Source organism: Dasypus novemcinctus, chromosome 5 (assembly GCF_030445035.2).
Source record: "Dasypus novemcinctus isolate mDasNov1 chromosome 5, mDasNov1.1.hap2, whole genome shotgun sequence".
Taxonomy (NCBI): Eukaryota; Metazoa; Chordata; class Mammalia; order Cingulata; family Dasypodidae; genus Dasypus; species Dasypus novemcinctus.
Window position 1 is genome coordinate 79,796,097 of NC_080677.1, and position 13,870 is coordinate 79,809,966.

The 13,870-nt window shown below is 36.6% G+C and overlaps 1 protein-coding gene across 5 annotated transcripts in view; it reads left to right on the forward strand.

The window, feature by feature from the left end:
* Positions 1 to 12,631, forward strand: part of KMT2E (lysine methyltransferase 2E (inactive)) — a 112,156-nt gene extending 99,525 nt beyond the window's left edge. For 3 of the 5 annotated variants that reach the window (XM_058297123.2, XM_058297124.2, XM_071215196.1), the window contains 12 exons: positions 871 to 1,035; positions 1,364 to 1,672; positions 3,862 to 4,116; positions 4,290 to 4,434; positions 5,001 to 5,251; positions 5,615 to 5,671; positions 5,808 to 6,371; positions 7,363 to 7,652; positions 8,937 to 9,025; positions 9,140 to 9,265; positions 9,441 to 9,538; positions 10,340 to 12,631. In XM_058297123.2, the coding sequence (XP_058153106.1) occupies positions 871 to 1,035; positions 1,364 to 1,672; positions 3,862 to 4,116; positions 4,290 to 4,434; positions 5,001 to 5,251; positions 5,615 to 5,671; positions 5,808 to 6,371; positions 7,363 to 7,652; positions 8,937 to 9,025; positions 9,140 to 9,265; positions 9,441 to 9,538; positions 10,340 to 11,851 (3,861 nt within the window). In that variant the 3' untranslated portion in view covers positions 11,852 to 12,631. The remainder of the gene's footprint in view (positions 1 to 870; positions 1,036 to 1,363; positions 1,673 to 3,861; positions 4,117 to 4,289; positions 4,435 to 5,000; positions 5,252 to 5,614; positions 5,672 to 5,807; positions 6,372 to 7,362; positions 7,653 to 8,936; positions 9,026 to 9,139; positions 9,266 to 9,440; positions 9,539 to 10,339) is intronic. The other 2 variants (XM_058297126.2, XM_058297127.2) reach the window with 1 other exon arrangement.
* Positions 12,632 to 13,870: the final 1,239 nt, after the last annotated feature.

Genomic DNA, 13,870 nt, shown 5'->3' on the forward strand with positions numbered 1-13,870 from the left:
AGACAAATGGATCTGAGCCTCAGGACCTGGTTCTTTTCATTTGGAGAACTGGACAGTTGATGGACGTGCTTCCTGTTTCTGGTTGAGAGCTGAAGCATTTGCCAGGCCCACTGGTCAAGGCTCTGGGTCTTGCTTTTAATGTTCTCTAACCAAGGAGAACTGACGCTCAAAGGAACCCTTGCTGTTCCTCAGTCCCTGTCTTGAACTGTCAGTGTAAGACAGGAAGAGCAGAAGGTAGAGGAATGCCTTAAAAGAATTATAATGGAGGGCAAGTGGGCTAAAATAGAAATAATAATTACCACTTATGGAATGCCACGCATTTTCCAAGTACTCTTTGAAAATTCACATTTTCTATTTGAACTCAATTACAATCCAGTGAAGTGTGAGTATTATTAACCACATTTTGCCAAGTCTCACAAAGGTAAACTAACTTGCCTAGATTCACAAAGACAGCAGTTGACTGGTGGAGTCATGATTTGAACCCAGGACAACTTAAGCCTACTACAGTTCTGCTACAGCATTTCCATAATATATTCATTCCTTTTCAACACATTATCACTTTAATAACTGAATCTTTAAGAAAAAAATATGTTCAACTTGGTTAAGTGAGGTAGTAGTTAAGATTTTTGTTTTGTTTACTCTTATCATTGGCAATCGTCCAAGTACACCTTTCATGAAACATTGTATTTGTAAAGATAGGGCTGACTGAGATGATGTTTGGGATTATGAAAGTTACTGAATATAAAGTTTTCCCCCATAATAAACAATGTAAGTGTTTTTGCTAACAATGTGCCATGAACTTTTGGACTTTTGACTTAAAACTTCAGAGAAATTATATTTATTATGCCACTTAAAATTTGAATTTCCCAGACAAGAGAAGAAAGGAAGATGGAAGCAATTCTACAAGCTTTTGCCAGACTTGAAAAAAGGGAGAAAAGAAGAGAACAAGCTTTAGAAAGGATCAGCACAGCCAAAACTGAAGTTAAAAGTGAATGTAAAGATGCACAGATTGTCAGTGATGCTGAAATTATTCAGGTATTATCCAAGTCTAGTTTTACTTTGCTACTTATGCACCGTCCAGTAAAATTACCACACATAATTTAATTACATCTACAAAGCAGTTCTGGTAATGTCTGATATTAGTCTTGCAATAGCATTTTTCAAATCCTAGGAGAATTTAGACTTGAGATATGTCTATATACATACTTGCTTTGTTTTTGAGAGTTAGAAGAACCTTAATTATTCCAACTTAGTATAGATCAGAATTCATAAAGGAATTTTTTTGAAGGTAGCTTCTGCAGCAGATGAATATTAGATTTCCATTTTTTAATATAAACATAGTGTCTGTTCTATTTTGACTTAGGAGCAAGCAAAAGAAGAAACTGTTAACAAGCCAACCCCTGCCAAAGTGAACAGAACTAAACAGAGAAAAAGTTTTTCTCGGAGTAGGACTCACATTGGACAGCAGCGTCGGAGACACAGAACTGTCAGCATGTGTTCAGATATCCAACCATCTTCTCCTGATATAGAAGTTACTTCACAACAAAATGATATTGAAAATACTGTACTTGCAATAGAACCTGATACGGAAACTTCACTAGCAGAAATAATTACTGAAACTGAAGTTCCAGCACTTAATAAGTGTTCTACAAAGTACCCCAAAACAAAGAAGGTATGATTCCTAATGAATGTAAGAACTCAATTTTTTAAAAAATGTCTTATGGTTTTTTAACTAAGAATGAGAATTGCCATCATTTTCAGCAAGACTGTGAAGACAGTTATAATATTCAGTGTGTCAAGACTTCCTTTTAGCACTACAATCAGGATTTCTTTAAATTATTTTGCCTATCTTATATACACAATTAATTTTTCTCTGAAATTGGTTATAGATGTGGAAGATCTCTTTACTTTTCTTAAAATTCCATTGTATAGGTAGATGTACAAGAATTAAATTGTGAAGAAATCGTTGATTTCAACCGACTGTATAAAGAACGAAGAATAGTTTAGATCAATTCACTAATAAAAATCTTCAGATTGAATTATAGGAAACTATTCACTTAGTTAAATCAACTTGAGTTTTACATCTCAGCAACAATAGAACATCCTTATGAAGGATGTTTTTCTTTTACCCTGGCTGAAGTGCAGAATACAGCAGAATGGAGCAGCAATACCAAAACGGGGATCCAAAGGCTGTTTGGGGGGGGGGGGGAGTGGACCATAACTTATACATTGCACACGTCTATAACAAAGTAACTTTGAAACTTCCTTTGTCTTTGTTCTTTCCTAATTTAATATACTTTGTAGGCTTGCTGAAGTAATTTATTAAGTATCTAGTAAGAACCTGGGACTATAGTAGCAGAGGTAAAGTAACTTGCTGCAAGACATGCTCTCTACACTGCACAACGTCTTGAGCAAGCATCTAGTACTCAACTTTAACAGTGAGCAGTTATGTTTTGCCCACCTTACAAGGACAACATACAATATTTCTTTGTAATTTGGATCAGTGAAAAGAAAAAAGGTTTAAAAGAAAAGAAGTTACTTTCTCCATTACAAATATATGACATGATCCCTGCCCTTTAATTATTAAATGACTGTTGTGGTGGCGCTATAAAGTATTTAAATCCTTGGTCTGAGATCTGGACTCCTACATCCTAACTGATTCTCTAAAAAGCCTTTTGACCACAGGTTTTGCTTATGGTATTCTACATTATTTTTAAACATTGTTTGACATAGTATCAAATTATCAGTTTTCCTTAGTAAAGGCCTCATTCAGTTTATTAATACAGTGGGCTTATTCTGTACCAGGCCCTGTTTTTTTAATCCTCAAAACAACCTTATTTGTAGAGCTAGGCTCTATTATGACACTTAGGGTTACTGAGGTACAGAAGGGTTATAGAACTTGCTGGAACTTGGTTGCTGTTAAGCAGCAGAGCCAAAATTTACAGCCAATCTGGTTCCAGATCCAGACATGTCACCTCTACATTGTATTGCTTGTCTCAGAAATAGTTGTATAAGCATAGAAAAACGGTAGAAAGAAAAGATGCCAAAACATTTATAGTGGTTATCTCTGGAAGATAGGATGGGTAGATTATTTTTTTTAAGTACTATTTTTCCATGTATTCTATAAACTACATTTATAATAAAAACAAAGGTATCATTTATCTAGATAGAAAATATATGAATGCCAAGACAGCAAAGAAACTACTTGTGCTGAAGAATATAATTCTTATTTCCATGCTCATTACAATTGAATTTTCCTAAATATCCAGTTTAAATAATAAATAAAAGGTGAGTAATTATTTAGGATCAGGTACATTCATATCGCCAGTAAAGACCCATTGTATACATTGTAGAGCAAAGAATTAACAGAATTAAATTAAGAAAATTACTAAGTAAATTTTCAAAGCATTAGAACTTGAGAGAGATTTCAAACCCCTTAAATAATCTCAATGCTGAAGGTACAATGAATTCACTGGACAGCATTTTTTTTAAAAACGTATGTGCCCGGCCTCATCTCTTGGAGAGTCTGATGTACAGCAGGGTTAAAAACTGCCTAAAAGCAGATCTTTCTGACAAACTGAACGTTTTCTATTTTATGCCTCTAATGAAAGCAGCAACAAACCTAAAGTTAGTGTTTGTTTATAAAATTATTCTGAAGTTTCTAGGTAATATACATTTTACTAAGATATACATGTGTTTTGTACCTTGAAAACACTGTATAAAAATTTTCAGGAGTTAAGATTAGATCATGAAGGAAATGTGCATCATATACGAATGATGTGGTTTCAAGTTTATTAAAATGTTCTATAGGAGAATTTGTGTAGTTACATATATAGTGATACAAATTTTTCTTTTCTTCAGCACTTGGTCAATGAGTGGTTAAGTGAGAAGAATGAGAAGACAGGAAAACCTTCAGATAGCCTTTCAGAAAGGCCTCTGCGCATAACTACAGACCCTGAAGTGCTGGCTACACAGCTCAATTCTTTACCCGGTCTCACCTACAGTCCCCATGTGTACTCTACTCCTAAGCATTATATTCGATTTACTTCACCGTTCCTTTCTGAAAAAAGGAGAAGAAAAGAACCTACTGAAAGTATTTCTGGCTCATGCAAGAAGGTAAACTTTTCTTGGTATGAAACACTAGGATGAGCCAAATCTAACATTTGAATTGAACATTGAATCTAACACTGAATGTTCCTGGTTGCAGAAACTTTTGGACTCTGATATTTATAGGCTATAGAAAGAGCTACAAACTGATTTCAATTCATTTATTATTTTATGTGTTTCAGCGATGGCTGAAGCAAGCTCTGGAAGAAGAAAATTCAGCATTTTTACATAGATTTAATTCACCCTGTCAAGAAGGATCCAGAAGTCCTACAGTCAACGGTGAAAATAAAAGCCCACTACTGTTAAATGACAGCTGTTCCCTTCCAGGTAAGTACTGTTTTAGTGTGAAAAATGTGACAGATGTACATAGTATGTTGGGTTTGTGGTTGAATTTTTGTTCCAGTTTAGGCTTTTGGGCTGGCTGCTTTGCAAACAGATTCAAAAGGACTCTGAAATCAGTTAAATGGATATAGATGTGGCTCAGGAGATTAGGCACTTGCCTCCCATGTGGGAGGTCCCAGGTTCAGTTGCTGATGCCTCCCAGAGAAGATGAGCAGATGGAAGAGTGAGCCATGGGCATGTGGGGGGTAGAGATAAATAAAAATAAATTTTAAAAATCAGTTACAGTAATATCAGTACTTTTAAGATTTCTTTGGGACCCCTTGGCCTTGAAAGCCTACAGAAAAGATAATACTTGCTAATCGTAAAATTAACTAATATGGGGGCAAATTGCTTTGTTAGTACTATCTTTTAAAAAACCATGAAAGTTGTTTTGCTTAGAGATGAAAGTCATCATAATTTGTATTATTTGTTTTGATCTTTATCAGAATGTAATATATTACAGATTGTAGCAAATGCCAACAGTATAATTTCTTATAATTATTCACCTACAGATTTAACTACACCACTAAAAAAACGAAGACTTTATCAGTTACTAGATCCTGCTTACTCAGAAACCTCCACACCTACTCCTTCACCGTATGCTACACCAACTCACACAGACATTACTCCTACAGACCCATCATTTGCCACTCCTCCACGGATAAAATCAGATGATGAAACTTGTAGAAATGGTTATAAACCCATATATTCACCAGTTACCCCAGTAACTCCTGGCACACCAGGAAATACCATGCACTTTGAGGTGAGAAATGTAAAAGAAAAACTTAACCTTTGGGGATGGGGTTGTTTCTTTTTTTTTTTTCCTAATTAAACAATTAAGTGTTTTGAAGAACAGAAAAAAGTCTTAAACTAAATGAGAAAATTGGGAATCATGAATTTAAGTTTATATAAACTGTTTTTTTACTAAAGTGAGCTTCATCCTATTGGTACACATAGCCAGACTAAAATGACTTTTCATGTATCAGATAATTTTAGAGCAAATATCTTATTTGGGGCATGGACATAAAACAGAAAAGTAGTTTCTCACTTTAAGTTTTCATTTCTGTAAATATCATGGATTTGGCAATACAGTTTAATTTTCAATTCTAATTATTTTTTTATATAGAATATTTCTTCCCCAGAGAGTTCCCCAGAAATTAAGAGACGCACTTACAGTCAAGAGGTAAGGAGTTATTTTTTAAAAATTTTTAATAGATGAGTTTTTCCTAGTACCATTATTTTGTTTAAATTATTGGTAGATTATAGAATACACACATCTTGGAACTGTTTGTGTAACTTTTTAAAAATTCTTTAAACAGGGATATGACAGATCTTCAACCATGTTAACATTGGGGCCTTTTAGAAATTCTAATTTAACTGAACTGGGTCTACAAGAAATAAAGACTATTGGTTATACCAGCCCAAGGAGTAGGACTGAAGTCAATAGGCAGTGCCCTGGAGAAAAGGAACCTGCGTCAGACCTTCCAATGGGACTCGATGCGATTGAGCAAACTGCCTTACATAAAACTATGGAAACACCTACACATGACAGGACTGATTCTAACAGCCAACTGGAATCTACTCACTCTGGACGGGGCACAATATATTCTTCGTGGGTAAAGAGTCCTGACAGAACAGGAGTTAACTTCTCAGTAAATTCTAACTTGAGGGACTTGACACCCTCACATCAATTGGAGGTTGGAGGAGGCTTCCGAATCAGTGAGTCAAAATGCCTGATGCAGGATGATACTAGAGGCATGTTTATGGAAACAACTGTGTTTTGTACTTCAGAAGATGGGCTTGTATCTGGTTTTGGGCGGCCAGTTAATGAAAATTTGATCGATGGAAGCTGTACACCCCAGAATCCACCACCAAAGAAAAAGGTTATAAGTTTAATAATTTTTACTCTTTTTAATAACGTTTTTAAAATACTTCTGAGTAATTAGTAGTATATGTATGTACTATGTAAGGCATTCTTAATTTAGGTACTTAAGTTAAATTTTTGAAATAGTTAGAAAATGTTCAGAAAAAGTAAACAATTCTAGTAAAAGTTTTTCATGAGACCAAAAGCTCAAGATGATTTATTTCACCAAACATGTAACTTTATAAATTAATAACCACTCCTCAACCAAATAAACAGAATCAAATAATATTTGTGTCCTTATCACCCTTATTTTACACACTACAGCAACTTAGTATAAAAGAAATGCCTCTTCTATAACATCTAGAGTAGTTAGGCCATAGATGTAAAAGTATTTTGAAAGTTATTATACTAATACCTAAGTGTTATATGAATGATAAACAAGTGTAGTATTATGAGCAACTTAAGTCCTCTAGTTTAGCACCATTATTAAGATAGAATGCCTTATTTCAGTGGAGGAGAGAAACGACAATACTTAAAACAGTTAATTAATAGGCTTATTGCTTTGCCGTCAAAAGAATTTTAGTGATGTGTGCTTTTAATTTTTATAACAGAGTCCAGTTGGCAACTTTGTGGGAAGCAATGTAGTATAGTGGAAAGAGCACGGGCTTTCAAGTAAGACCTAGGTTCGAATCCCGGCTCCAACACTCACCAGCTGTGTGACCTTGAGTGAGTGAGTTACTCAATTTCCTCATCTGTAAAATGGGGATGATAATATACCTATTTCATAGGGTTTTTGTGAGGATTAAATGAGATAATGTATGTAAATCATCTAGCTCAATGCCTGCCATATAGTAGGCATTTGGTAACTTAATTATTTTTATTCAGAAGCAAATTTTTAATATAATTTTCCTAATGTAACTGTAGTAATTCTTTTTAGAAAAAATTAAGATTGATTCTAACATATAAAACAAGAATAAAAGGTTTGCTTTTTCTCATCTTTTTTGCTTAAGGTTTCTCTATTAGAATACCGTAAAAGACAACGTGAAGCTAGGAAAAGTGGCTCTAAGGCAGAAACATTTGCACTGGTTAGTGTATCTCCTCATGCAAGTGGAAACTTGAGCAACAACAATGGCGATGGCTGTGCCAACAGTAGTGAAAATGGGGAGCAGGTAGAAAACACTGCTAGCCTACCTTTACCAACACCAGCTACTGTTTATAATGCTTCTTCTGAAGAAACCAGCAATCACTGTCCTGTTAAGGAAGCTTCTGTCAGTGAGAAGAATGAACCAGAAGTTCAATGGTAATAATAAGCATGTTTTAAAAATCTAATTTGGTAGTTTTAGAACTGTTATTTATGTGTTATGAAGACCATTTTATATATTTTCTTTATCATCTAGTAAGGATCTTAAAATTAACTTTTTAATGTAGCTATATTGGTAAAAGATTGAACAAGCTTTTTTTGGTTAATGAACGATCTTCCTATATTTATTCTTCTCCCAAGACTAAGCAGGTAGAGGCTTGTTTTGAAAGATCATTCTTGCTAATTGGGTTTTAAACCCACTGTATATTTGTTTTTAAAGGTCCATTGTATTTACTCCTTGATAATTTATTCATGTCTCACACACATATTCCTCTCCAAAGAAATGTTATCACTCAACATCCTGCAGTTTCTTTACAACTCCAATCCAGCTATGTTGAAATAGCCAGGTTTTGTCTTTCTTCCTTAGGAATAAAAGAGGGTGAATGTAGGATGGGTCCTAGCAAGGACAGGACGGCCACATTCACTTTGCTCCTTTGTCCCCTTCTCCCTGAGAGAGTCCTAGTAGCCTTACAGTCCTGACATAATAATTTGTTAGAGGCCTCTTTTGGTGCCTTTGATAACCTGAAATGACATTCTGAATGTTAACACACTATCCTTTAAGTACCCCAACCCCTTTTTGCCAAGAAATTGCTTAAGACAAATGAATTGAGATTGATTGATTTCCTCAAATAATTGGGGTTAAGAATCTGTTTTGGGGGAAGCGGACTTGGCCCAGTGGATAGGGCATCCACCTACCACATGGGAGGTCCGTGGTTCAAATCCAGGGCCTCCCTGACCCGTGTGGAGCTGGCCCATGCGCAGTGCTGATGCGCACAGGGAGTGCCGTGCCACGCAGGGGTATCCCCCGTGTAGGGGAACCCCACGCACAAGGAGAGCCGCCCAGCGCGAAAGAAAGTTCATTCTGCCCAGGAATGGCACCGCACACACGGAGAGCTGACGCAGCAAGATGATGCAACTAAAAGAGATCGATTCCCGTGCCGCTAACAACAGAAGCGGACAAAGAAGAACACGCAGCAAATGGACACAGAGAACAGACAACCGGGGGGGGGGGGGGGGGAATAAATAAAAATCTTTTAAAAAAAAGTATCTGTTTTGGGAGCTGTTGGCAAAAAAAAGATTGGTGCTGTTTTGAAAGCTTAACACCAAAATATGTTCCCAATAGGATAAAAGCCTTGGTCTGAGAAGACTTGGGGACAAAGATAGGCAGGTTATACCTGGCAGTAGCTTCTTGAAATTGATTTTATTTTGTGATTTTATTTAAAGGACTGCCTCAACTTCAGTGGAGCAAGTGAGAGAAAGGAGTTATCAGAGAGCTTTACTTCTCAGTGATCACCGAAAAGATAAAGATAGTGGTAAGTAGGCTTGTTTTGTTTCTTCACCAGAAAGTAGAGTCAGCTAATCGACCTGCATCCTTGTTCTTTGCAGTTCTAATGTTCTCTTTGGGTCTGCTTCTGCTTCATCTCTAGGGGGAGAATCACCATGTATCTCATGTTCACCGAGTCATGTTCAGTCTTCACCTTCATCTCATTCAAATCACATTCCCCAGTTGCAACCCAAGGGTCCAGTCCCTTCTTTCAGTGAACTTATGGAAGGTCAGTAAGCAGATGACCTATCATGATTTTTTAAATAGTTTTACATCAGAAAGAAGAAAACCTTTATAGAAGTTGAGTCATAGATGTAAAGTGCTTTGTGGTGTTAATAAGAGATTATTTTTATTAACTATTAAAAGACTATTCACATTTACTGTAGTTTTCTTCTGTTTTATAGACCCTGATCCTGAAAATCCAGAGCCCACAACTACAAATGAATGTCCATCCCCAGATACTTCTCAAAAGACTTGCAAAAGTCCCTCAAAGTTGAGCAAGGTAATAATAACACTGCACCTTTGAATGTGGCCATTCAGAATAGCTGATGTTAACATGTAGTTAGATTTCTTGAGAACTTTCCTTGTTGGATATATTTGTGTTTACTACTTAACGTACTATATATTATTCCTTCTCACAAAAAATGGACAACTTGAAAACATTCAAGTATGCTAGGCACACTTTATTAGCTTACATTTTCTCCAAGAGTTCCACCTCTATTCTACTGGTTTTCAGCCAATTCATAACCTGTTCATGAAATATTTGGCCAATTCTCTAAAAAAACACAAGGCCAGGAGACAGTCATTTAAAAGGAATAGTAAAAATACTATCTATCCTGTGTCATGAAGATGTGACAATCTAATGTGGCAGGTATGTCTTGGGAAACTAAAAATGAGGAATCTTATTTACCCAAACCAATTTATCATTAGGTTAGATAAAAGCAATATTCAGTTGAATAAGTAAAATGTCAAGTGTTTATTCAGGTTACTAGGAGTCTTTAGAATGAGGCTCAAAACCAAGTGTCATCCTTAGCAAAAAACGCAGCTTAAATTTCAAACACCATTATTTCCTTAACTTGTCCAGTAAAAATTAATTCAGGAAATTCAGTTGACACTCACTAGCTTAACTTGTTGGACCTCTGAAAAACCTGACTTTTCACTATCCCAAGCCTTTGTAACTTCTTAAATCTGTCTACTCCTGGATTTTTTTCCAAAATTAATATGTAAATAGCTTTAAATACCAATAAGAATAAATCTCAAAGTACATAGTGTTTCATAAGTTAATATGATTTTCTTTTTATAGCCTGTTTCACCGGGACCTGTAGTTCTTGCTCAGCCACATGGGAAAATACTCTCAAAACCAGATCCCCACTGGGAAGCAACAGTTATTGTATCAGAAGCTGAGAACATTCACCTCAAAACAGAGCTCCAGCAAAAACAGTTATCAAATAATACCCAAGCACTTTCAAAGAATCACCCTCCTCAACCACATGTTCGCAGTTCATCCGATCAACTCCCACAAAAGCTGCCTTCTGCACCAATGAAGTTGCACTGTCCTCCATCACCTCACATGGAAAATCCTCCAAAGTCATCTACGCCTCACACACCTGTACAGCATGGTTACCTTTCACCAAAGCCTTCTTCCCAGCAGTTAGGATCTCCCTACAGGCCTCATCATACCCAGTCACCTCAAGTTGGAACACCTCAGAGAGAGCCTCAGAGAAATTTTTATCCACCGGCACAGAACCTTCAAGCCAATACTCAGCAGGCAACTTCTGGAGCATTATTTACACAGACACCCTCAGGACAATCTTCAGCAACATACAGTCAGTTTAACCAACAAAGTCTGAACAGCACGGCTCCACCCCCTCCACCCCCTCCACCCCCTTCTTCTTCTTCATCTTATTATCAAAACCAGCAGCCCTCTGCAAACTTTCAAAATTATAGTCAGCTCAAAAGTAGTCTTTCCCAACAAACTGTGTTTACATCAGGACCAAATCAAGCACTTCCTGGCACCGCAAGCCAGCAAACAGTTCCAGGACACCATGTTACTCCAGGGCATTTTATGCCCTCTCAGAACCCTACTGTTCACCATCAAACTGCTGCTGCTGTAGTCCCACCCCCTCCACCACCACCACCTGCTCCAGTACCACACCTTGTACAACAGCCGAGCTCCCATCAGCAACACTCTGTAGCACATGTAGTAGGGCCTGTTCATGCTGTCACCCCTGGGTCACATATTCATTCTCAAACAGCTGGACACCATTTACCACCACCCCCTCCACCTCCTGGTCCTGCCCCTCATCATCATCCACCACCCCATCCCTCCACAGGACTCCAAGGTCTACAAGCACAACACCAGCATGTTGTAAATTCAGCACCCCCTCCACCACCACCACCACCACCTTCCAGTGTTTTGGCTTCTGGGCATCATACCACCTCAGCTCAAGCCTTACACCACCCACCTCATCAAGGATCTACACTTTTTCCTTCAAGTGCTCATCCAGCTGTACCACCGTATCCCTCACAAGCTACACATCATACCACTTTGGGACCGGGACCCCAACACCAGCCGTCTGGAACAGGACCACATTGTCCATTGCCAGTCGCAGGTCCTCATCTCCAGCCCCAAGGACCAAACAGTATTCCAACACCTACTGCTTCAGGGTTCTGTCCTCATCCTGGCTCTGTGGCCCTGCCACATGGGGTTCAAGGACCTCAGCAGGCATCTCCAGTGCCTGGACAGATACCAATTCACAGAGCACAGGTGCCACCAACATTTCAGAACAATTACCATGGTTCCGGGTGGCATTAAAATGGACTCCCAAAAACATTTTTTAAAATGTTCTGTAAGATAAACTGTATATTTCATATGTACCTAATTAAGGTACTTTTTAAAGCTTGTACATGAAACTTTGTATAAAAAAACAAAAAACAAAAAACACCAGTGCTCTTTCATTGTATTTTCCCATTTTTGCTTTTTAAAAATTCCTTAAAAAAAAAAAAAAAGTGCTGTTAAGCCAGTATTAGGTATCTTTATTTTGTAAGTGAACATTCCAGCTGTTTTTCTGGCAGTAGAGTTGATACTACATGATCTTAAGATTTTATTGTTGCAGTTAAATTCATTTAGTGACTGTTTTATATATTATTTTATACATAAGCACTAAAGTACACAGCTAAGTAATGGCACTATGAGGACCCCCCCCCCCCCCCCCCCCCCCCGTGTCAGCAGTTCTGTGAGTGCATCTTAGGTAAAAAAAAAAAATGCAATACAGATTTTTATAGTTTGGTATGGACGTGGCTCATTTTGTTTTATTGCTTATTTGCAAGCAAAATGTAATTTAATGTATAGATGACTTCTGTCTCCTGACAAACTGTAAATACTGCATTTCTTTTGCATATATAATTGCTTACAGCTTTTCATTGATATATAGAATTGTACATAAGACAAGTCTTTTGCAAAACTGTGTGATCTTTGTGAAAGTAGTACAGCATATGACCTTTAATTTCTTTTTTATTTTAAAAATACTGTCACATTGAAGCACTGGTTGGGCATTTTAATTCATGTTAATAAATCACAATTATGTCAGTTTTACCAGATTGTCCTGTACAACTTCTAAGATGGGGGTCTGTTGCTTAAGTGTTCTTACAAAATTTAGTTTTCAGATTTAATGAGTTGAGGAGCCTTTAATTTTGTTGACCAAATACTACCTCAGTTTGACCATAGCAAGTGTAGGGAGGCAGTAAGGGGTTATTGTCATGATGTACCTACTTGCTGTCTTTGCAGGTGCAAGAGCCATAGAAACTACTTAAATATTCATGCTATGCAAATTTACTTAAGGAGCTGGCATTATACAAAATGAACCCATATTATTAATGTATAACACATGATACAGTTATAGACTACCATTTACAATTGCTTGAAAATAAGGGATATTTTACTTGAAAACTCAAGAGTATCTAATTTGTACATTTTAGAACATGACTGAAATGTCCCACTGATGATTAAGCAAAATGATTTGAAAACTTTTACTATCTAGCTATAGTATTAAAAAATAAGTTATCTTTTTTATCTGTTTTGGGTATACAAAACGAAAGGAAAAAGGAATTTCTTAGATCTCGCAAGTAAAATGAAAATGGCCTCATGAATGTTTTATTGCTAAAATATAAAATGCTAATCATTATATTGGAAAAATAAAAATTCCTAGCCTTTGTCTTCTACCTTTCAGGAGGATAAAGTATAAAGTAAGTTTATTCAACAGTAATGACACTATTTGTCAATATATTTTCTTCATCCAATTTCTTGACATGGTTTAGAAGAGTATACAAACGTACATCAGAGAAAAGAGTAACTTTCATTTTCTTTTGAAAACTATCTAATGATGGTGACATTAATACAGACGCTTTAAGAACTCAATCCTGACCAACTTTAGGTTTTAGAAGAATTTGGGTCAACTTTAACATCCTAGACTTGTCAAACAAAATTCTATTTACAACTCAGTTTTAAATTTGCCTCCCACACAAATATGTATAGAAGCATTTGTCTAAACTGCAGACTCTTAATTCTTTGACTCCTTCATGAAGGCCACTGCACTCTCAAATTCTGTGCTTTACCAAAATTTCATTATTTTAAAAAATGGAGACAAAAGTGAAATCCAAGTAATTTCAACTAAAGACACAAACTGAAATTCTCATCCCCAGTACAAACAGTGACCTTACATTATCCTATTAACCAATCATGTATGGTTCAGGAGCAACTTATAATAAGCAAGTTTCACCTCACACATTTAAGCCTTTTTTTAAGCTCCTAAATCTCTTTTTCTCTCTGCCAATT